This window comes from Rana temporaria, chromosome 2 (assembly GCF_905171775.1).
Source record: "Rana temporaria chromosome 2, aRanTem1.1, whole genome shotgun sequence".
Lineage (NCBI taxonomy): Eukaryota > Metazoa > Chordata > Amphibia > Anura > Ranidae > Rana > Rana temporaria.
Window position 1 is genome coordinate 16,499,374 of NC_053490.1, and position 25,772 is coordinate 16,525,145.

The 25,772-nt window shown below is 46.1% G+C and overlaps 1 protein-coding gene across 1 annotated transcript in view; it reads left to right on the forward strand.

Moving 5' to 3' along the window:
• Nucleotides 1-25,772, forward strand: part of DCHS1 (dachsous cadherin-related 1) — a 119,032-nt gene that overhangs the window by 44,429 nt on the left and 48,831 nt on the right. Inside the window, exons 3-4 of the mRNA XM_040339879.1 lie at nt 13,422-13,598; nt 18,232-18,463. Of these exons, the coding sequence (XP_040195813.1) occupies nt 13,422-13,598; nt 18,232-18,463 (409 nt within the window). The remainder of the gene's footprint in view (nt 1-13,421; nt 13,599-18,231; nt 18,464-25,772) is intronic.

Sequence of the window (25,772 nt, forward strand, 5' to 3'; positions counted from 1 at the left end):
CTTCATCTAAAGCCATGCCCCCAACGTGTTTCACCCCACCCATGAGGCTTAATCGTGGAGGTCAGGCTTCAGAAATGACCGATGTGTTCTTACTGAATCCTAGCACAAAGGGGGTGTGCATTTCCAATAAAGGGTCATAGCCTGTCAAGGAAAAGGTGACAAGGCCCTGTTAGTCTCTAGACTTATCTTGGTAGTATTGGACATTCGGCCTTTACATCGATGCTCAAAAATGTCATGTATAGTTAATTCACAGGCTAAAGGAACACGGCAATGGGAGAATATGCTTCCAAAACTTTGTCAACTTTGGTTTCCTTGTTCTGTGTGCCAGTGGCTTGCCTACTACCTTGGGTTTACTATTCTCTCTACTCAATACCAACTTGCCATTTGACTAAATGTCCCTCTTATACCCAGTAATTGTGATACATTTGCCTATATGTCTCAGTGTACTGCTCCCTGCTAGCCATATGGGTTAGAGGTAGAAAGGAATTTCATGTGTGATTCATTGCTCTGACCGGTTATTGACGTGCTAATGTCCCCTCACTATTCTAAAGGTTAATTGATCTATTGTGTTGTGTTTACCCTTAAAAGATGTGTATTGTATCATCAGGCTAAATGATTAGAGAAGTAGTATGTTAATTATTCTGATTGCTTCAGTGTAGTAATTAACTCCAGTGATGTCTTTATCTAAAGAAACGTGTCTGCATGGTCGGCTCCGACTTGTCTCCTATAATCTGTATGGGAAACCCCACTGTGTGAGGGGGGCGTTCCTAACAGGCTGTAACCACATATAAGCTGAGTTTTTGTGTCAATAAAGTGTCTTGGTTCCAGCATCCAGTCTTGACTCATGTGTGGGGAATCCTGTGATGTTCTTGTATGGAGAGGAGGGAATGCTTGGCGGGGATATCATACCGATACCGTCACAAATTGGTTGGCAGCAGCGGGATCTTCCCTTCTACTCTCCTTTACACCCGGATTCCAAGCAGACACTGGAAGAACTACTGGAAGGATTGCTAGCAACAAAACCAAGCGGGTCATCATAGCGGAATCAATGGAGATAGACCAGGAGGACGGGATTGCAGCAACGCCAGCAGTACAAGAGATGGATACACCAGTGATTCAGGAGGAGGAATCGCCAGCCAACAAGCTAATGAGAGAGAAGCTAGCGTGGTTCGGCCCGAACCCAACGCCGGATGTGGTGCTGAAAGTGATGGACCTGTTAGCGGAGGAGGCTAAACAAATAAGAGACGCAGAACTACAGAAGGCTAAAGAAATAAGAGACGCAGAGCTACAGAAGGCTAAACAAATAAGGGACGCAGAACTACAGAAGGATAAACAAATAAGGGACGCAGAGCTACAGAAGGCTAAACAAATAAGGGACGCAGAACTACAGAAGGATAAACAAATAAGGGACGCAGAACTACAGTTAAAACTGGCAGCAGTCCAACAAGCAGCCGCACCTTCTCCGAACAGTGAGTACAGCACAGCAGACGCAAGGAAGATTCCGTTTAGCGCTTTTAAAGCTTTTGATGAAAAGGACTGTGAAATTGATAACTACCTGGCGGATTTTGAGCGATAATGTAACCTGCACCGAATAGCTAGAAGAGAGTGGGTTGCAATATTGTCAGGCAAACTGTCAGGCAAAGCTTCTGATGCTTTTCGGACCGTGCTAGATCAGGATATCCATAGCTACGCCCGGGTTAAAGAAGTGCTCCTGGCTCGTTATGCAGTAACCCCAGAGTCCCACCGACAGAAGTTCAGGGACTCACGCAAAACCACGAAAGACTCTTACGCAGAATGGGCATGCCAGCTGTCCCTGTCGGCCTCTAACTGGGTTAACAGCAGCCAGGCCACCACCGCAGAGGACATTTTGCAACTAATGCTCCTGGAGCAATTTTACAATCACATCCAGACGGAGGTCAAGGATTGGGTGAGAGATCGCAGGCCCATGACTCTACCAGAGGCCGCGAAGTTGGCGGATGAATATGCGGATACTCGCAAGACAAACCAGGTCACACCACGGGTACAACCTCCACGACCAACGACGCCCTCACACCCACCAGCCGCTAGATACCAACCTCCTAACAGACCGGTGACATCTAGCCCTCGCTATCCACGCCAGGAGGACAACGAACAACGCTGCTTCCGGTGCAAACAGTTGGGTCACTTCAAGCAGAATTGTCCCATGAATGATAACACCAGGTCAAATTGGTCTCAACCTGGGTACCGCCCACCAGCAGCAGCCCATTGTGTAGACTCGGCTTGGGATCCCCAGGAGCGGGGTCGGGAAGAACCATTGGGCACCCCTTACGAAGCCCTCATGGTACAATCTGCTATTACGGACAACAGGGAACACCATTGTCAGCTGGTCATGGGCTCCAGCCCTGAGCCGGAGGGGCCCTGGAGGGAGCTGGGCAGAAAGAGGCACCGCCGGCCACCCTTCAAGAAGAAGAGGTCCTGGAAGTCATATAACCAGCGGACCTGGGAGGAGAAGAAGCGACTGGAGGAGAGGGAGTCGCAGCGGGCGTCCCAGATGCGGGCCGAGATGTTCGCCAAGGGCCCACCGGTGGCCCCTTACACCACCACCCAGTTCCTGATGATGAAGGACCACGTGGAGAGCCTGCAGGACATGAGCAAGCAGGAGCTGATCCGTGAGTACATAGAGCTGGAGGAGTGCATAAGCCGCATGGAGGAGGAGAACAACCACCTGAGGTCACAGCAGGCTGACCCCCCCAGGCTCCATGAACTGGAGATGGAGCTGGAGAAGCTCCAAGAGGAGAACCGGCGGCTGCGGAGGGAGCAGGGGGTGGCTGACCTTATGGGGCTCTGAGTCCCCTCTCCCCCCCCCCCCCGGACTCTGAGCACCAGTGCTACAACAAATATAACTTTTCCTTTTTATGAATCTCCTGTGATTGTCACTTCAGAGCCATAACCTGCCCCCTCCCATAGCGGGACACCTAGACGGCGGCGCACAGACCCATTCGCTGGCTTCACACTGACTTCTGGTGACTTTGCAGATCGCACAAAGACTTGGGGACTGACCGGCGTGTGATCTGACGACCCGGTGACATACCTGAGTCTGAAGCAGTTGCCAAGGGAGGTCAGTCATGCCAAACGGAGTTAACCTCGGACTAAAAGCTCTGAACCCGTCAACCCTACTGGACCAGGGAAGGTCCAACCGGATTTGCCGGAGCAGGGAGCAAAAGGGGGGCCATTGTGATACATTTGCCTATATGTCTCAGTGTACTGCTCCCTGCTAGCCATATGGGTTAGAGGTAGAAAGGAATTTCATGTGTGATTCATTGCTCTGACCGGTTATTGACGTGCTAATGTCCCCTCACTATTCTAAAGGTTAATTGATCTATTGTGTTGTGTTTACCCTTAAAAGATGTGTATTGTATCATCAGGCTAAATGATTAGAGAAGTAGTATGTTAATTATTCTGATTGCTTCAGTGTAGTAATTAACTCCAGTGATGTCTTTATCTAAAGAAACGTGTCTGCATGGTCGGCTCCGACTTGTCTCCTATAATCTGTATGGGAAACCCCACTGTGTGAGGGGGGCGTTCCTAACAGGCTGTAACCACATATAAGCTGAGTTTTTGTGTCAATAAAGTGTCTTGGTTCCAGCATCCAGTCTTGACTCATGTGTGGGGAATCCTGTGATGTTCTTGTATGGAGAGGAGGGAATGCTTGGCGGGGATATCATACCGATACCGTCACAATGACCTGCACCAAAATGTATTATTGTATATAGGGAGTATATCCTTATAGTCACCTGTTTTGCCATCTAGTTTTGCTACAGTTCCAGTTTGACCTAGGTGACCTTTTTCATGCCCCTTGACTTCATTGAACCATGGTGATGGGATTATGTTAACAAGAATATGATAGCTAGTAGTAGTTAGCTCCATTCAACTGAACGTCAGTAATGTAGAAGACGTTTTGTACCTTATCCCAGGCCAGCCACTTCTTCAGTTCTAAAGAAGATGCTGTTTGCACAACTTGCAAACCTCTGATCACAACCTGAACCTATGGCAGTCAACATCTGCTATGGCACAATTGAGTTGCCCATGTGGATACATTGCTAGCGTAATGTTTCTGACACTTGTTTAAATTGATTAAACTGGGAATGTAATTGTAGATACACACTGCTTGTACACCAACCAGGGTTACCTGGGTGTGGTCTAGAATCCAGATCATGTAACCCATAAAAGTGTCATCTGAGATGAATAGAGACACTTGGATGGGCAACAAAACATTTTCAAGATTGCAAAATAAGTGCATTTGATTGTGGCCAACTACTGTTATCTATATCATCAATAAATAAATCCCTTTATATCCCTTCATTTCATCTTGTTTTGTGAACCTAGTCTGTATTTGTTTATAGAATGTTTGCATCTCTACGAAGTGTGGGCACCCTTTTAGACAATGTTCTCATTGAAAGATTCACCCTCACCTCTTGTTCTGGTTACAAAAGTAAATGTTTGGATTTCCTAATATTTTCTGTATTATTGGTAGTGGTAGGGGCTCTTCCCCTTCCACATGCTGCTTGTTTGCATTAAAGCGGTAGTAAACTCTATGAAAAAAAAAAAAGTTTCCCTGTGCAAAGCACTATCATAATGTGCTAGTATGCACCACATACTAGCACATTATGAAAGACCTACCTTAATATGAAGCCCTCCACCGATTCAGAAGCTTCCATCTTCACCCAGTCTTCATTCCTGATTCGGACTCCAGCCGTTTGAATGGCCAACCCGTGATGATGTTACTCCAGCGCATGCACGCGGGAGTCTGGGTCGCAGCACACAGCTCTGAAGGAATGGCACAGTTATGCCGTTCCTTCGGAGTGCATGCGCCAGTGACGCCACTGGCTGTTGGTTGTTAGAATATCTCCTAAATAGTGCATGTTTAGGAGATACTGTATTCATTTTACCTACAGGTAAGCTTTATTATAAGCTTACCTGTAGGTAAAAAGAAACAATGAGTGTTTACTACCACTTTTATTCAGTGTGTGGTGCATATCCTAGACATATGGAATGAGGGATGAAAACTTTAAGCCAGGGGGGTTAAACATTGGCCTGGATTAGTTCATTTAGCAATATTCAATTCAGAAGGAAATTATATTGTGCGTGTAAATTATAGTGGTGTGTGTGCCCTTTGAACCCTGGTGAAATGGCATTGTTGCCCAAGGGGCACTCTGCCCTCTCCCAAATGACACCCATCATAGTAATGGAGATAAACGCATGACATGTTAAGGACTGATCCTAGTGACACTTACCCACAATCTACAATACCCCAAACCCCCTTTATACCTTACCCCACAAAACCCAATTAACCAGGGACAACATTGTGGAATAAAATTGGCCTTCCGGCCTTCTTTATTTAACCATATAAAATTTTAACATAAATAACCGTTTAACCACTTCCCGCCCGGCCCATTGTAAAATGACGTCCACAACGGACCTCTAACGATCCGGGTGGACGTCATATGACGTCCTGGGCTTTGTGGGGGGATATCTGAATGATGCCTGCAGCTAGAGGCATCATTCAGATATCCTTCTCTTGTGCCGGCGATTCTGCACAACGTAAGAACGATCATAGCGGCAGTTCCACACCATCAGACCAAAATCCCTGCGGACAGAGAACGCGGTGACGTAGAAGACACCGACGTTCTCTAACACGGAAGTTCAATGCTTCCACGCATGCGTCCAATCAATTCGACGCATGCGCGGGATTTCGGCCCGCTGGTTATACGTCATAACCAGCGGACATGTCCGATGAGCCGTACTAACCATCGGACATGTCCGACGGACATCTTTCCAGCGGACAAGTTTCTTAGCTTGCTAAGAAACTTTTGTCCGCTGGAAACCTGTCCGCTAGGCCATACACACGGTCGGACATGTCCGCGGAAACTGGTCCGCGGACCAGTTTTAGCGGACATGTTCGACCGTGTGTACGCGGCCTAAGAGTAATAAGTTAACTTCTTGTTTTGTATTAGATAGCGCAGGGATGGTTTAGAATCATTGTCAGGATTTTCTTTCTTGTCTGTGTTCTTTAGGGGCGATTTTCTTCTTCTGGAGACACAACAGGAAGTGGAAATGTCACCAAAGTGAGTGGACATTTCCTCTTAGACAGTGGTTACCAGAACAGGTGCCTACATTGAAAGATTTCCCTTGAACTCCTGTTTTGGTAATAACTCTGAAATTTTGGAGTTCCTACCACTTTCTCATCCCCAGGAATCTCTCCTTACATTGTTGATTCTAATATTATTTTGGAGTATCCTGAACCCTCTTGATCAATTCTAAAAATACATTCCTCAGACTGAGCCTGTATTGTCAGCGTGCATGAAACAGTGTTTGTGAATGGCAGCCTCTGTAAAAACAAGGGAGAACCTGGGTCATTTTGAGCGGCTCTTCCTGGGGTGAGTGCTACATTGATGACTAGTCCTTTGCCCTCTAACTGTCTTTTTTTGGTGCAGTTCCCAGGGTTAAGTTGTTCTTTAACCACTTAACCGCCTGGACCATATTACTGCCCAAAGACCAGAGCACTTTCTGCGATTCGGGACTGCGTCGCTTTAACTGACAATTTGCGCGGTCGTGCGATGTGGCTCCCAAACAAAATTGGCGTCCTTTTTTCCCCACAAATAGAGCTTTCTTTTGGTGGTATTTGATCACCTCTGCGGTTTTTATTTTTTGCGCTATAAACAAAAATAGAGCGACAATTTTGAAAAAAATGAATATTTTTTACTTTTTGCTATAATAAATATCCCCCAAAAATATATAAAAAACATTTTTTTTCCTCAGTTTAGGCCGATACGTATTCTTCTACATATTTTTCGTAATAAAAAATCGCAATAAGCGTATATTGATTGGTTTGCGCAAAAGTTATAGCGTTTACAAAATAGGGGGTATTTTTATGGCATTTTTATTAATATATATATTTTTTTACTAGTAATGGCGGCGATCAGCGTTTTTTTTCGGTACTGCGACATTATGGCGGACACTTCGGACACTTTTGACACATTTTTGGGACCATTGGCATTTTTATAGCGATCAGTGCTATAAAAATGCATTGGATTACTATAAAAATGCCACTGGCAGTGAAGGGGTTAACACTAGGGGGCGGGGAAGGGGTTAAGTATGTTCCCTAGGTGTGTTCTAACTGTAGGGGGGGTGGCCTCACTAGGGGAAATCACTGATCTTCTGTTCATACGTTGTATGAACAGAGGATCAGCATTTCCCCCCCCGACAGGACCGGGAGCTGTGTGTTTAGACACAAAGCTCCTGGTCCCCGCTCTGTAACGAGCAATCGCGGGTGCCCGGCGGCGATCGCGCCCGCCGGGCACCCACACGGGAGTCACGGGCACGTGGGAGTCACGCGCGCGTGCCCCTAGTGGCCGCTAAGAGAGCGGACGTTAATGTACGGGCTCTCACCCAGGAGAGCCAACCTGCCGCCGTAGAATGACGGCGGCTGGTCGGCAAGTAGTTAAAGGAGAATTACAGCCAAAGATAATTTGGCTGTACTTCTCCTGTTCGATCTGCACTCCTGTGACCCGTTTTCGGCAAACAGCGGGCTGAAGTCCGCTGTCTGCTGACCTCACAGAGCCAGATCACAAAACTGGGGTCAGGATCCGCCCACATGCCTGGACCAGCAGCCGTCTCAGCCTCTAAAGCCTCGTAAACACGATCAGTCCATCCGATGAGAACGGTCCGAAGGACCGTTGTCATCGGTTAACCGATGAAGCTGACTGATGGTCCGTCGCGCCTACACACCATAGGTTAAATATTCGATCGTGTCAGAACGCGGTGACGTAAAACACAACCACGTGCTGAAAAAAACGAAGTTCAATGCTTCCAAGCATGCGTCGACTTGATTCTGAGAATGCGTGGATTTTTAACCGATGGTCGTGCGTACTAACAATCGGTTTTGACCTATCGGTTAGGCGTCCATCGGTTAAATTTTAAAGCAAGTTCCTATTTTTTTGACCGAAGGTTAACTAACCGATGGGGCCTACACACGATCGGTTTGGACTGATGAAAACGGTTCATCAGACCGTTCTCATCGGTTTAACCGATCGTGTGTACGCGGCCTTAGCGAGCTGCTGAGAGCCTGAACCGGCCGCTTCTGCCCCTTCCACAGTCCAGCACTCCAGTGAGCAAGGAGGGGGCAGGGCAAAGATCTGCTGACTGGCAGTCATTAGCTCTCTGCTCGGGGAGCTGTGAGAATCGAGCGTTCTGTGGTGTTAAATCGCTCGGTTCTCAGTTTTAGAGCCAGCGGGGTCCAATGCTACATCCACTTAGGTAAGTATTGTAACGGAATGACCCGGGACAACCAGAGACTTTGTGAGGATGGGGGATACTCCTGTGTCAGCGTCCCTGATAACTCTTGGGTCTGAGTCCACTCTGTGCCTTTGGGCATGGAGTGGCAAGTGAATCATAATTCATGTATTACATGAGATTTGACATCACTGATAGTTCGTATTGCAGGATTTTGAGACACTGCAAGATGTTGGTTAATTGTGACCCCCAACCAGTCAATAGTGACTCATCTCTCTCTGAAGACTGTTAATATGTTAAATAAGGCTAGCTTTTGAAAGGCCTTTAATTGTGTGATAACACTGTCTAAAACCTATTGATGCTCAGAGGTGTGAAAAGGTGTCAAGCAGTATGCGGAGACGAAACGTCTGCCTAGGGAACTGAGTGGGTGAAGGTGTTTTGTTGTTATGCTGTTGATTAAGGAATGTTAAGTAATTAGCCTTAGTGTGTGATTAGGGGGTGGAGATCTCATTGTTGCTTTAATGCCTTGTACTGTATAAAAAGCTGAGAAGAAACCATTAAAGTATCATTACATTTGGAACAAGCACAGAGCTGTGTCTCGTCTTGATTCTGGGCAAATGAAATGGGATCGGGTCCTGTCGGTTGGAGTGTCGATAAGCTGTCATGGATGGGATGGAAGGTGGTAAACGGTGGTGACCGTTACAAGTATAAATCTGAAAAAATAAATAAAAAAACATACTTCTCTTTTTAAGATTACAATACTGAAAGGCGTACTTTACAGTGTAGTAGTACAATGGTAAGCGTACCTTACTATTTTATAGTAAAGTCCAATAAATGCACTGGACGTGCATGGGAAATGCCCATTGTGCTCGAGTTTGTTATCACTTTCAAACTGTTGGAGGCACTTTTAAACATTTTAACACTTTGTGAACTTTTACTGCAAAACAGTTGCTCATGTCCATTTGTCATTTCACCCACCTGACAGTCCCAAAGCCTGAAATGACATAAGGAATCTTACCCGGCGTCAGATACTGCTACAAAAAAATCACGCTCTTTTCCAGCTCTTACAGGAAGCCAAAGTCAGTGAAAGAACCTTTCAGCACAACTTTCCATGGTTATTTAATGGTTTGAAAGAAATATGTGTGGCATACAGACTCCTCCAATCACTTTCACAGCATGTACAGTATGTCACCTAACCACAATGCCCCACTTTCCTTCTTATTTTCCAACTATAATGATTTAAAATGTATTTGTATTAGTATTAGTAAAGACTTTCCCTACCTTTTTAACATAGAGAAACCCCTGAAATAACTTGCAGATCTCAGGAAACCCCTGCCGATAATTACTATGGGCTAGATTCACATGGAACCGCGTATCTTTGCGGCGGCGTAACGTATCCGATTTACGTTACGCCTCCGCAACTTAGACAGGCAAATTCTGTATTCTCAAAGCACTTGCTCCGTAAGTTGCAAATCGGCCGGCGTAAGCCCGCCTAATTCAAATTTGGATAGGGGGGGGGGGCGTGTTTTATGTAAATGTACTGTGACCCAACGTGTTTGACGTTTTTCTCGAACGGCACCGTTTTTCCCGTCCGTGGAATTTCCCAGTGTGCATTGCTCCAAAGTACGCCGCAAGGACGTCATTGGTTTCGACGTGAACGTAAATGACGTCCAGCCCCATTCACGGACGACTTACGCAAACAACGTAACTTTTTCAAATTTCGACGCGGGAACGACGGCCATACTTGACATTGGTACGCCGCACTTACGTCACCATATAGCAGGGGTAACTATACGCCGGGAAGAGCCTAACGTAAACGGCGTAACTTTACTGCGTCAGCTGGGCGTACGTTCGGGAATTCGCATATCTGGCTAATTTGCATACTCAACGCGGAATTCGACGGAAGCGCCACCTGGCGGCCAGCGTAAATATGCATTTACGATACGACGGTGTAACACAGTTACGCCAGTCGGATCTACAGGAAATCTATGCGTAACTGATTCTAAGAATCAGGCGCATAGATATGACCGCGCAACTTAGAGATACGACGGCGTATCTGGAGATACGCCGTCGTATCTCGTTTAGGAATCTGGCCCTATATCTACAGGTCACAGTACATTAGCACAAAGAGTGAGCCGAGATATAATAGTAAATAAAATAAAGAATGAGGCGTACTTAGCATGTTTGACACCCAGTAATAATAATGAAATTAACAAATAATAATAATATTAACGACCATTAATGAAATACATGGCCCCATCATGCTACTGGTCATTCTGGTGCCCCCCCCCCACATTGGTGGTCATTGAAATGCTACCTTACGGTACGTTTGTGGATAGTGGGGATAGGCCACCATAGACTGTGGTCAATGGGAGAAGAACCCTCTTAAACTGGAGTTCAATGGAAGTACGGCTCCTTTACACTGTAGGTCAGAAAGAATAAGGTACTTTACCTTGGTGGCCAGTAAGAGGAATTCTCCTTACAGCAGTAGTCAGTATAAAGAATTAACTTTACTTTGGTGGTAAGTTTGAAGAATGCTCCTTATATTGGTGGTCAGTGGAAGGAATATCACTTACATTGTTAGTCAGTGGGAGAAATGCGCTTTACAATGGTGGACAGTGGGAAGGATACTCTTTACATTGATAATCAGTGAGAAGAATGCTCCTTACATTGTTGGTCAGTGAAAAGGTTGCTACTTACATTGTTGGTCAGTGAGAAGAATGCTCCTTACATTGGTGGACAGTGAGAAGAATGCTCCTAACATTGGTGGACAGTGGGAAGAATGCTCTTTACACTGGTGGCCTGTCCAAAAAAACGCTCCATACATTGGTGATCAGTGGGAAGAATGTTCCTTACATTGGTCATCAGTGGGAAGAATGCTCCTTACATTGATAGTCAGTGGGTAGAATGCTCCTTACATTGGTGGCCAGTGGGAAAAATGTTACTTACATTGGTAGCCAGTGGGAAAAATGCTCCTTTCATTGGTGGTCAGTATGAAAAATGCTCCGTACATTGAAGGTCAGTGGGAAGGATGCTCCTTACCATAGGTGTGCGCAGCCTATTGCAATAGGGTGTGCACCCTAAAACTCAAACACACATGCATGTGTGTGTGTCTACATATATATGACCCCGGCACATTGATCTTGCTGCCGGCACAGTGAAAGAGAAGAGCATAGACACTTCTCTTATGGCAGAGCAGGTAAGAGGTAGATCTTTCCCATGTTCCTGCTGCTACCTCGAGCAATATTACTAATGCGCATTGGGGTGATTAGGGTGTGCCTGGGCACACCCGGCACACCCTGTGCGCACGCCTATGCTCCTTACATTGATAGTCAGTGGAAAGAATGCTTCTTACATTGGTGGATAGTGGGAAGGATGCTCCTTACATTGGTTGTCAGGGACAGGAAGGCTTTGTACATTGATGGCCAGTGTGAAGAATGTTCCTTACATTGATGGTCAGTGGGAGGAATGCTCTGTACATTGGTGGACAGTAAGAAGAATGCTCCTTACATTGATAGTCAGTGATAGGAAAGCTCTTTAAATTAGTGGCAAGTGGGAAGAATGCTCCTTACATTGTCAATGTGAGGAATACTTTGTACATTTGTGGTCAGTAGGAAGAATGTGCCTTACATTGGTCCCACTGGGAAGAATGCTCCTTACATTGGTGGTCAGTGGGAAGAATGCTCCTTACATTGGTGATCAGTGAGAAGAATGCTCCTTACATTGGTGATCAGTGGGAAGAATGCCCCTTACATTGGTGATCAGTGGGAAGAATGCTCCTTACATTGGTGATCAGTGGGAAGAATGCTCCTTTCATTAGTGATCAGTAAGAAGAATGCTCCTTACATTGGTGATCAGTGGGAAGAATGCTACTTTCATTAGTGATCAGTAAGAAGAATGATCCTTACATTGGTGATCAGTGGGAAGAATGCTTCTTTCATTAGTGATCAGTAAGAAGAATGATCCTTACATTGGTGGTCAGTAAGAAGAATGATCCTTATATTGGTGGCCAGTGAGAAGAATGCTCCCTAAATTGGTGGTCATTTGGGAAGAATGCTCCTTACATTGATGGTCAGTAGGAGGACCACTCCTTATATTGGCGATCAATGGGAATAATCTTTCCCCCAAGAGATAACCAAAAAATTACTGATGTAACTGATTACTTATCTGAGCAACATGGATGGTTCATTGCTTGAGGAACCCCAAGCAACCTCTAGAGCAGGGGTGCCCAACCTTTTGAATAGCGAGGGCCACTTAAGCAACTTGGTAACCAGTCGTGGGCCACAATGAGCGAGGGCGTGCGGATGACAGGTCACAGCTACTCTATAGGCCCTCTGATCTGCCCAGATGGAAGGCAACAAATTCCCTTCTGTTTTTTAATTGGAAGTAGGCGGGCATAAACAAACATCTGTCGCTCTATAGAGGTGAATTGAGGGTCCCATTTGGTTGGGCTGATCATGTGAAAAGGGCCTAAGACTGCTTTCACACTGATGTGCTGCGGTTTGCCCACACTGCGGGTGCAGCGTAGTGCACCTGTGTCTATCCTGCGGGTTAGCTGAACTTTGCCATAGACTCCTTCTGTGGCAAAGCCGGCGCTGTAGAGGAATCCTCAGCTTATGGGGCTCTGGTCCGCAGCCGCTTTCTTTCTCTACCACCGGCTTCATTCACAACACTGATGCTGTGGTATGGCAAATCGGCAACCTGCGATCTGGGCTTGCCAACCCGCTATTCCAGAGCAGGAGGTCGCGGGCCACATCAGAGTGCTCCGCGGGCCACATGTGGCCCCCGGGCCACTGGTTGGCCACCCCTGCTCTAGAGAAATCATAGGATCTCGTAGAACCATGGTTGAGAAAGGCTGTAGTTCAGTGATAATTTACATTTGGGTTAATGCAACCAAGAAAAATTGACAAGAGCTGAACTTTTATGTTGCCACTTAAAGGGAAGATGAAGGAGTTTAGAGGGTCAAATAATTGTCAGGGCAATTCTCACTGCACGGAAGTGGTATACATGGCTGAAAAGTTTCTTCCTGTTGGGTGTGGAAATATTTTAAATTGCAGTTAAATAACTTTTTTTTTGTCATTGCCTGTAATTTGTCCCAGACCCCTTTGTTGGAGAATTAGTCATAAGTCATTGTTTCTCTGTTTTCCTAGGTCTCAGCATCGGATGCAGATAGCGGCAGTCTAGGAACCGTATCCTACTCTCTAAGCCTGGCGACCCCACCTCAGTTTCAGATCCACTCGGACAGCGGAGAGATCTGCCTCTCAGACATTCTGGATCGAGACGATGGAGAAAGATTCTTCCTGCTTCATGTGACGGCCACAGATGGGGTGAGAGGGCCTTGGGGGACGAGAGGAGATAGGGACACCAGAGGGATGTGTAGGCAATGAGAATGGGGTCTGGGATGAAGGAAATATACTGAGGAATAACGAGAAGAGAGGGGATCAAAAGGCATTTAAAAAATAAAGACAAAGATTCCAGATTCTCAAAAGAGTTACGCCGGTGTATCTACAGATACACCGGCGTAATTCAAAATTCCCGCCAGCGTATCATTGTTTTGTATTCGCAAAACAAGATACGCCGGAATTAGGCTAGTCACTTACACCGTCGGATCCTAAATGCAATACAACGCTGACCGCTAGGTGGCATTTACGTTCAGGTCTCATTTGACTATGCAAATGAGCCTGATACGCCGATTCCCGAACGAATTTGCGCCGCGTCGTCGTCGTTTACGTCGTTTCCGTAAGCGTAAGGTTACCCCTGCTATATGAGGGGAACCTTACGCCAGTCCGCCGTATGCCATGTTAAGTATGGCGTCGGGTCCGCGTCGTCTTTTTCCGTCGGTTACGTCGTTTTACTAAGTCGTTCTTGAATACGACTTCACGTCAATGACGCTCACGTCAGCGTCATTGACGTTTTCCGTCGTGAGCTGGAGCATGCGCACTGGGCTATATTTCCGCCCGGTGCATGCACAGTTCGATCGTCGGGGGCGCGCTTAATTTGAATACAAGCCACCCCCTTTGAATTACGCGGCCATATGCCGGGCCATTTACACTACGCCGCCGCAAATTACGGAGCAAGTGCTTGGAGAATACGGCACTTGCTCCAGTAAGTTGCGGTGGCGTAGTGTAAATGGCTTACACTACGCCTACGCGGAATGTACGGGAATCTGGCCCTGCATACACAGATTAAATATATTTAAGGGAGCTGTTTTACCTACCACATGATTTGTATTTTTGTCCATTCAGTCCTTAGATTAGCACAGCTGCACCACATATTACAGTCCTGCCTGGCAGGGAAAGAAAACGCAGGGCTTGTTCCTCACCCAGCCTGTGACTGGACAGTGAACGGAGAAGCAGCACACTTATGCCCCCCTCTCTCTGTCACTCTTCTCTCTCCTTCTATTAGCATGTCCTATGTTAGCACATAAGCACAGCTTATTAGCTCCCTGTGCTGCTTCTCCCTTTCCCAGTCTCCGCAATAATATATAGTAACTATAAGGCCTTGTACACACGAGGGGACATGTTCCGATGAAAACGGTCCGCGGACCGTTTTCATCGGACATGTCCGCTCGGAGATTTCGGTCTGATGGTTGTACACACCATCAAACAGAAATCCGCGCGGACAGGATACGCGGTGACGTGGCCGCGACGATGACGCGGCGACGTGCGCGACCCTGGAAGGTCAATGCTTCCACGCATGCGTCAAATCACTTCGACGCATGCGAGGGCTTTCGGCCGAGCGGACATGTCCGGTGAGTCGTACAGACGACCGAACATGTCCGACGGACAGGCTTCCAGCGGACATGTTTCTTAGCATGCTAAGGCCTCGTACACACGACCGAACATGTCCGCTGACATGTTCGGTCGTGTGTACGGCCGACCGGACAATTTTCCGGCGGATCGGACAGGTTTCCAGCGGACAAATGTTTCTTAGCATGCTAAGAAACATGTCCGCTGGAAGCCTGTCCGTCGGACATGTTCGGTCGTCGGTACAGACTCACCGGACATGTCCGCTAGGCCGAAAGCCCTCGCATGCGTCGAAGTGATTCGACGCATGCGTGGAAGCATTGACCTTCCAGGGTCGCGCACGTCGCCGCGTCATCGTCGCGGCCACGTCACCGCGTATCCTGTCCGCGGGAAATTTGGTCTGATGGTGTGTACAGCCATCGGACCAAATGATCCCAGCGGACATGTCCGATGAAAACGGTCCGCGTTATTGGTACCTGGTTGGTACCAATAATCAAAGTGACATAAAATAGTGCAAAAAGTGACAAATAATAGTCGAATATTGAAGATCAAGGATGAATATCATGCTTGAGTGAATGACATTGATACAAATAAATAATAAGCTTGCGGCTGTAAACCCCAGCCAGGCCTTTATCCGGGAACTCGCCGTAGGGCAGCTTCAATGTTCAGATGGTAGAAGATTCAGTGCTTGCAATGATTTTGGTACATGATGTTGGATCAATAATGGGAGGAGTTGACGTGCTGATGTCATTGCGTTCTACAGTCTGAGCGGACGGGCGTTCGCCAGCCGGCCGGCCCATTGTTACTATTGCTGTTTTTACTCGCTACATTGATGTAAGTGTTTTAGCCCTTTTTAAATACGTTCTTAATTTGGATTTACGCTATGGTGAGCTTTTTTCCTTTCCGGTAATTATTGATCCAACCTCATGTACCAAAATCATTGCAAGCACTGAATCATCTACCATCTGAACATTGAAGCTGCCCTACGGCGAGTTCCCGGATAAAGTCCCCGGCTGGGGTTTACAGCCGCAAGCTCATTCCGCTTGCCATTTGGTAAGCATGCAATCCTTAAGGTGTCAGCACTCTCTGGTGGTGGATTTTTGTTTCGATGTCATTCACTCATGCATGATATTCATCCTTGATCTTCATTCAATATTGGACTATTATTTGTCACTTTTTGCACTATTTTATATCACTTTGATTATTGGTTCTAACCAGTGTTTGGTGTCACACCACTGTTTGTTGAAGGATCATTATTATCTCTCATCGATTTAGTGACACATTCTACCTACTACATAGGTTAGGTTTGCGCGGCTACAATTTTTGTTTTTGTATATTGGTGTGTATGTTCACTGTCTAGCTGCTGCTTATTTAGATTATTTTGTTTTTGTTAGCGCAGTATTTCTTCCTTTTTCCAATTGTACCTGTTTATCTGCAGCCGCCTTTCCCCAGGTCGCGCACCCGCGACCCGGTCCGAAGCTCCGTGACCGCGGGACCCGCGCACCCGATCGCCGCTGGAGTCCCGCGATTGGTCCCCGGAGCTGAAAAACGGGGACAGCTGTGTGTAAACACAGCTTCCCCGTTCTTCACTGTGGCGGCGTCATCGATCGTGTGATCCCTTTTATAGGGGGACACAATCGATGACGTCACACCTACAGCCACACCCCCCTACAGTTGTAAACACACTTCAGGTCACACATAACCCCATCAGCGCCCCCTTGTGGTTAACTCCCAAACTGCAACTGTCATTTCCACAGTAAACAATGCATTTTAAATGCATTTTTTGCTGTGAAAATGACAATGGTCCCAAAAAATGTGTCAAAATTGTCCGAAGTATCAGCCATAATGTCGCAGTCACGAAAAAAATCGCTGATCGCCGCCATTAGTAGTAAAAAATTTTTTTTTTTATAAAAATGCAATAAAACTATCCCCTATTTTGTAAACGCTATAAATTTTGCGCAAACCAATCGATAAACGCTTATTGTGATTTTTTCTTTACCAAAAATATGTAGAAGAATACGTATCGGCCTAAACTGAGGAAAAAATAATTTTTTTTTATATATTTTTGGGACATATTTATTATAGCAAAAAGTAAAAAATATAGCATTTTTTTTCAAAATTGTCGCTCTATTTTTGTTTATAGCGCAAAAAATGAAAACCGCAGAGGTGATCAAATACCACCAAAAGAAAGCTCTATTTGTGGGGAAAAAAGGACGCCAATTTTCTTTGGGAGCCACGTCGCACGACCGCGCAATTGTCAGTTAACCTCCCTGGCGGTATGATTCTTTCAGAAAAAACATGCTGAAAGCGGTACCATTATTTGCAAGGAAATTTGGCGTTTTATACTGTAGGTCTGTAATTTTTATGAATAACTCACTTAAATCTGACCAAACAAGATTCTAATAGGCATCCCAGGTATGACATTTTTTTAAAAACAAAATTATAAATTATAATATAATAAATAATTATAAATAATTATAACAAATAATAATATAATTATAATAAAAATTATTCAATAATGTAATCAACTCAAAATCACTGAAATTTGCTCAGTTGCAGAATTGTTGCTGTCATTATTTATTTATTTTTATGACGAATTTCCCCGCAAATCGCTATCGCACAATTCTGCAAGTGATTATAATTTATTATCGCTGTTTTCTAGCTGATCTAAAACCATTTTTGACATAAAAAGACACTTTTGGTTGCTATGGACAATCTACAGTTTTCAGGGAGAAAGAACAGTTTTTATTATATAAAATGACATGTAGGGCACTGGGCAGACCACTAGGGACAAGGGGGGTGTGTATTTTTTACATACAGTACTGTAATCTTTTTTGAATTTGGCGCCGATCTCCGCTCCCGTGCGTCGTAACGTTACCGATTTTGGTAGAAAAAATCAACCCCGAGTCACGCTCGGGGTTACCGCCAGGAGGGTTAAAGCGACGCAGTGCCGAATCGCAAAAAGGGGCAAGGTCCTTTAGCTGCATTTTGGTCCGGGTCTTAAGTGGTTAAAGGTGTCCCAAGGAGGTGAAGGCTCCCCCTGTGTCACTGGGGACCCCCATGCTATGGAACGTCATTAGGCCACATGTATCATCTGAGCTGGACTTGCTGTGGGTTAAAGAATGGACTGCCCCCCCCCCCCCTCATTACTCAATGAGAATACAGTCAATGGACAGAGTGTATATGTATCTAAGATTCTTCTTGTTTCTTGCAGGGTGGTCTGAGTTCTGGATGTCTTGTGAGGGTTTCCGTAGAAGATGTGAATGATAACCGTCCGGTCTTCTATCCTCTGGAATATGGGGGCAGTGTAAGCGCACTGAGCCCACCGGGCACTCCAATACTCAGCGTGACTGCCCGCGATAAAGATGAAGGAATTCATGGTATCATCACCTACCATATCATATCAGGGAATAGCCCGCCACTTCTACGCATAGAACCCGAAACAGGTAAGGAAGGTCACTGTGTAACAATACAGATTTCTTAAATCGTAGTGTAAAATATTGTGACGTGGTACAGTTGTGGAATTATGTGATGCTAAAGGAATTAGGACATTTTGACAGACCAGAAAAGTAAGCAACAGTGGGGTAGATTCAGGTACATTTGCCCATTTCTTACGGAGGCGCAGCGTACCGTTTTGCCGCTGCGCCTCCGTAAATTTCCTGCGCTACGCTTGATTCACGGAGCAGTAGCTCCGTAAATTGCGTGGGCGCTCCTGAAAAATGCCCGGCATAAGAGCGCGCAATTTAAATGATCCCATAGGGGGCGTGGATCATTTAAATTAAGCGCGTTCCCGCGCCGAACGTAGTGCGCATGCTCCGTCGGGAAACTTTCCCGACGTGCATTGCGGTAAATGACGTCGCAAGGACGTCATTTGCTTTAAAGTGAACATGAATGACGCCATTCACGATTCACTTACGCAAACGACGTAATTTTTCAAAAACGCGACGCGGGAACGACGGGTATACGTAGCATTGGCTGCCCCTGCTAATAGCATGGGCAGCCTTACGGAAAAACCGATGTACGCAAACAACGTAAACTGCGTATGCTGGGCGTGCGTACGGTTCTGAATCGGCGTTAGTATGCAATTTGCATACTCTACGCTGACCACTACAGGAACGCCACCTAGCGGCCTGCGTAAGAATGCAGCCTACGATACGACGGCATAAGAGCCTTATGCCAGGCATATCTTAGGCTGCAGTCGGCGTATCGAGGTTCCTGAATCAGGAGCATTCGATACGCCGGCGCAAGTAAGCAATTGCGCTGCGTAACTATGGTTACGCAGATGCAATTGCTCTCTGAATCTACCCCAGTGTTTACTGCCAAATAAATTCCTGGCATGTGCAAACTGGGCAAAGTTTCCGATAATATGTGGTCCTTACGGGGGATGGAAAACATAACATGACCAACATATGTTTACTGTTAGACCCCTTCACACTTGAGTGTTTTTCAGCTTGTTTTCCCAAGCCTGACTACACTCCACATGCAGAATCCCGTTCTTTCTAATTGTTCCCGGTCACACTTGTACACTCAGTGGCCATAAGCTCTACCAGTGCCGATCCTGACCTCCCTGGGGCCCTAAGAGCAAAATGACATGGCACATTAAAAATGAGAAGCGGGGAGGCGCTGACGACAGTGACATGTCACATTAACCACTTAAGCCCCGGACCATTTTGCAGCTAAATGCCCAGGCCAGGTTTTGCGATTCGGCACTGCGTCGCTTTAACAGACAATTGCGCGGTCGTGCGACGTGGCTCCCAAACAAAATTGGCGTCCTTTTTTTCCCACAAATAGAGCTTTCTTTTGGTTGTATTTGATCACCTCTGCGGTTTTTATTTTTTGCGCTATAAACAAAAATAGAGCGACAATTTTGAAAAAAATGCAATATTTTTTACTTTTTGCTATAATAAATATCCCCCAAAAACATATATAAACATTTTTTTTCCCTTAGTTTAGGCCGATACGTATTCTTCTACCTATTTTTGGTAAAAAAAAATCGCAATAAGCGTTTATCGATTGGTTTGCGCAAAATTTATAGCGTTTACAAAATAGGGGATAGATTTATTGCATTTTTATTAATTATTTTTTTTTACTACTATTGGCGGCGATCAGCGATTTTTTTCGTGACTGCGACATTATGGCGGACACTTCGGACAATTTTGACACATTTTTGGGACCATTGTCATTTTCACAGCAAAAAAGGCATTTAAATTGCATTGTTTATTGTGAAAATGACAGTTGCAGTTTGGGAGTTAACCACATGGGGCGCTGTAGGAGTTAGGGTTCACCTAGTGTGTGTTTACAACTGTAGGGGGGTGTGGCTGTAGGACTGACGTCATCGATCGAGTCTCCCTTATAAAAAGGATCACTCGATCGATACACCGCCACAGTGAAGCACGGGGAAGCCGTGTTTACACACGGCTCTCCCCGTTCTTCAGCCTCGGGGAGCGATCGCGACGGAGCGGCTATAAACGAATAGCCGCGCCGTCGTCCCGGATCGCTCCCCGAGGGAATCCACCCGCCGCACGCAGCGGGGGGGGTGTCTCGATCGGACCCCCCACCCGCTAGAAGGCGGGGACGTATATATACGCCCATCTGCCTGTCCGTGCCATTTTGCGGACGTATATAGTTGTGCGGCGGGCGTTAAGGGGTTAAAGAAAGTTGAGAAGCGGGGGGAGGGGGTGTTCTGCTGTCGGAAATGACATCTTACATTAAATTGAGAAGCGGGGGGGTGCTGACTTCTTACCTCTTCTCCCATGCAGCCAGCGAGTTGAGAAGCGGGGTGAGGGGGCGAAAATGACTTCTCACCAGGCGGGGCCTCTAGTAATTTCGGGGGCCCTTTGTAGCTTTCCGGGGCCCTAAGCGCCTTGCATTACACTCAATCCGCCCGCTCCTCAAAATCATCAGCAAACAGGACCTGCGCTACCACTCCTATGCGGACGACACGCAGCTTTACCTTCGAATCACCAACAAAAAAGACCAATTTCATGAACTTGGAAAGTGCCTCCCACTGATCGACAATTGGATGACTGAAAGCTCCCTCAAACTCAACGGATCCAAAACAGAACTACTCACCCTTCACGCAAATAGGAAATCCATTTCTAGGACCACATGGACACCACCTACCATCCTCGGACAAACCATCGCGCCAAGCAATAAAGCCAAAAGTCTCGGAGTCATCTTTGACTCAGACATGACGATGGATGCACAAATAGGATCAGTTGTCAGCGGTTCTCATCATCTGCTCCGCATGCTACATAGACTCATCCCCTTCATCCCAGAAAAGGACACGGCAGTAGTTGTGGGAACGATCATCAACTCACGACTCGACTACGCAAATTCCCTCTATTTAGGACTACCGAAATACCAGATTTCACGTCTACAAGTCGTCCAGAACACGGCAGCCAGACTGGTAACAGGTAAAAAGCCGTGGGAATCAGTCTCCCCGGCCTTGAGGTCCCTCCACTGGCTGCCCGTACAGGACAGGGTGACATTCAAGACACTCTGCCTCACCCACAAATGTATACAGGGGAACGCTCCCCAATACTTAAGCGAGAAAATAAAACCCTACGTCACCAAGCGCGTGCTCCGGTCAACCAACCAAAACCTTCTCCAAATTCTTAAATCCCGCTACAAATCGAAGGGAGAACTCAGATTTTCGGTCCAAGGACCTCGACTCTGGAATGCTCTACCCTCTACCATCCGCTTGGAGGAAAACCATCGGGCCTTTAGGAAAAAACTAAAGGCCCACCTCTTCTGAAGGACCGGTACGACTTGCCTTGAGGCGATTAAAGCGGGGGTTCACCCTATTAAAAAAAAAAAAAATTTTTTTTTTTATTATACCATTACATTCGGCATCGTAGCGCGAGCTACGGTATGCCGGTCTTACATTTTTTATCCCCGTACTCACCGTGCTATGGCTCATTGAAGATTCCGGGGAATGGGCGTTCCTATGGTGAGAGAAGGTGATTGACGGCCGGCCCTGGCACGTCACGCTTCTCCGGAAATAGCCGAAATAGGCTTGGCTCTTCACGGCGCCTGCGCATAGCCTGTGCGCAGGCGCCGTGAAGAGCCGAGACCTACTCCGGCTGTCTTCGGGGAGCGTGACGTGCCAGAGCCGGCCGTCAATCATCCTCCCTCTCCATAGGCACGCCCATTACCCGCGGGAGTCGGAAACTTCAATGATCGATAGCACAGTGAGTACGGGGATTAAAAATTTAAGACCGGCATACCGTAGCTCGCGCTACGATGCCGAATGTAATGATATAATGATGTCAAGGAGGGTGAACCACCGCTTTAAGTTCGCATTTGTTGCGCTATACAAGTTACTCACTCACTCACTCACTCATAGTGAGCATATAGGGCGGATCGGCCCTGAGCTCTACGCCCTACGCCAGGGGTGGCCAACCAGTGGCCCGGGGGCCACATGTGGTCCGCGGAGCCCTCTGATGTGGCCCGCGACCTCCTGCTCTGGAATGGCGGGTTGGCAAGCCCAGATCGCAGGTTGCCATACCACAGTATCAGTGTTGTGAATGAAGCTGGTGGTAGAGGAAGAAGGCGACTGCGGAGCAGAGCCCCATAAGCCGATGCTTCCTCTACAGCGCCGGCTTTTGCCACAGGCGGAGTCTATGGCAAAGTTCAGCTAACCGGCAGGATAGACACAGGTTCCCTACACTGCACCCATTGTGTGGGTAAACCGCAACACATCAGTGTGAAAGCAGTCTTAGGCCCTTTTCACACGATCAGCCCAACCAAATGGGACCCTCAATTCACCTCTATAGAGCGACAGGTGTCAGTTTACGCCCGAATACCTCCAATCAAAAAAACAGAAGGGAATTCATCCCCTTCCATCTGAGCAGATCGGAGGGCCTATAGAGTTGTCGTGACCTGTCATCCGTCCACTCTGCTCGTTGTGGCCCACGACTAGTTACCAAGTTGCTTAAGTGGCCCTCGCTCTTCAAAAGGTTGGGCACCCCTGCCCTAAACTCAAATAAAGAATTAATTTTTTTAGACTTTTCGGGTCTTTTTGGTCTCATTGGCTTCAATGAGAGTGCTTATAAATACATGATACGGGCATTTTTGCACCCAAAGAACACCTTTCCTCCTCAAGATCTGCTCTTCTTTCCTTGCCCAGCCCAGGAACCAAACGCCTCTAAGCTTGATACATGAGCAGAATTACCAGGAAAATCACTCTGCTCAGGTGTAAACGCAGGCTTTGGCCAAGGTATGCTTTAGGACCCCTCATTAATAGTGCAGCCAAAGGAGGTTTGGAAATGGCCAACTTCACAAAAAAATGGTATACACAGTGGAACTAAACCTAAAAAAATGAACTTTATCACATGCTATGGCTCTTTTGCACTCAAACTCACATGCCTGTTCACAATCTTCTTTAGAATGTACACTGAGCTGTGCATACTCAGCACAGTGTATATTCTCCGAACACCTCAGCACTGGAATGAAGACCAGGCACCAGGTGGGTGAAGACTAGGCACCCTAAAGTAGCCAGGGAGAAGATGTTGGTGAAAGCGAGGGAGCCTTGCCGCTATCGTATTGTTGGAGTGGAGGAGGGGACCTATGTCTATGATCTATGGTGGTTGTTACAAGGGTGGGCTAACCTGTCAACCACGTAACTCATATGCGCCTTTATGCTCACACACCATACTTATGTGTCAGTGGTGCCTGAGGTTTCTGTGCAGAGAGTGCATTGGCTTCAAGCACAGCGCCTAAGATGTTACCGGGACAGCCAATCATCATGGTCACCTAAGTTCCAAATCTGTCCTGCCCCCCCTAGCCTTAAGACCCAGTTAAAGGGCCATAGTGGGCGGACAGTCAGGGGCAGGGGCGTAACTGACCATTTGGGCACTCAGGCACTGCCCGAGGGCCCCCGAGGTGGGGGGCCCGGCTCAGTCTGCCTCTGGAGGTGCCCGCATCTTAACATAATATCAGAATTAAGAAGACTATACCTCCGAGGAAGCAGTGAACAAATCCTTACCGGCGGTTGATCATGCAGCTATATGAGAGGAGCGAGTTGGCCGGGATGGATCTGAGAGCAATCATGGAGCCCCGTCAGCCGTGTGGGGATGATTGCAGAGGCAGGCGCTCCGGCCACCTCTCCCCCTGGGCCAGGGGTATATGTTTTAAAAAGCTTGCCTTTAATAGTAATTTGTAATTATATATGTACAGGGGGGGGGCAAACATATTTTCTCATAACATACTCAGGTTCTGCTTCCTGATTTGCAGCACTACACAATGATTGTCTCCTTCTCGCAATGCCAGTCTACCAGTCGGCCCACTCATGGAGATCAAAGTACTTTCTGGAAGTCAGATACACAGCTCCCTCTAGTGGCTATCTGACAGAGCTCTATAATAATGTAACTAGTGGAAAAGTCGAAAATTACGTGTCTAATGAAGTCTGTCAACAGCGGCAGTTTTATTTCTTGTTGATTCTGCCAGTAGATCCGTTATTTTTCCACTTCTTGTAACAGGCCACGGTGTCCAGCAAAATGAGTTACTTCATTGGGAAAACACATATTACGTTGGCGTGGGTGCTCTCAGCGGGCAGTTTTTTTTAATTCATACAGTATGGTCTAAAAGCTGCACACCAGTCCAAAAAAAATGTCTTAGGGCCATATTTATAATAAATATATATATATATATATATATATATATATATATATATATATATATATATATATATATATATATATATATATATATATTAAAAGAAATTAAAGTACCTTTGCCTTGTGAAACTGCATGCGCACGTGTTCTGTGCCATCAGGCAGTCAAACTTCCTATTGGGGGCAGGGATAATGTCTGACTAAATGCATTAGTGAATTCAATGTCTTCCTTGCTATAATTATGAGATATTAGGAATATTAGGAAATATAACTGTCTTCAGGTAATGGAAGAGCCCTGGGGCCATCATAAAAAAAAATACAAAATTCTGAGTTTCAAAGTCAGAATTCTGCGATTAAAAGACAGAATTCTGCGTTTCAAAGTCAGAATTCTGAGATTAAAAGTCAGAATTCTGAGATTTAAAGTCAGAATTCTAAGTTTCAAAGACAGAATTCTGTGTTTCAAAGACAGAATTCTGTGTTTCAAAGACAGAATTCTGTGTTTCAAAGACAGAATTCTGCGTTTCAAAGTCAGAATTCTGAGTTTCAAAGTCAGAATTCTGAGTTTCAAAGTCAGAATTCTAAGTTTCAAAGTCAGAATTCTGTTTTTCAAAGTCAGAATTCTGAGATTAAAAGTCAGAATTCTGAGTTTCAAAGTCAGAATTCTGAGTTTCAAAGTCAGAATTCTGAGTTTCAAAGTCAGAATTCTGAGTTTCAAAGTATCTTAAAATTCTTGACTTTGAAACTCAGAATTTTGTATTTTTTTTATGATGGCCCCAGGGCTCTTCCATACAGAATTGGCTTTCTCCCTTTAGACATTAAAATGGAAATTTGGCTTACCAGTATTTTGCTTTTTTTTTTTCCCCTCTCCGGATCAACAGTATGTATAAGAATAAGAACTGGTAAAATGAATGGACAATTGTTTTTGCCGACATCATTAACAAAGTAACTATGGTGGGTACACCTAAGTGCTTCTGAGAACTTACGGTGTTGGTGGTGGTACACTGTCTATGATTTCTGGTGGTGGTACACTGTCTATGATTTCTGGTGGTGGCACACTGTCTATGATTTCTGGTGGTGGTACACTGTCTATAATCTATGGTGGTGGTGGTACACTGTCTATGATCTATGGCAGTGTTGG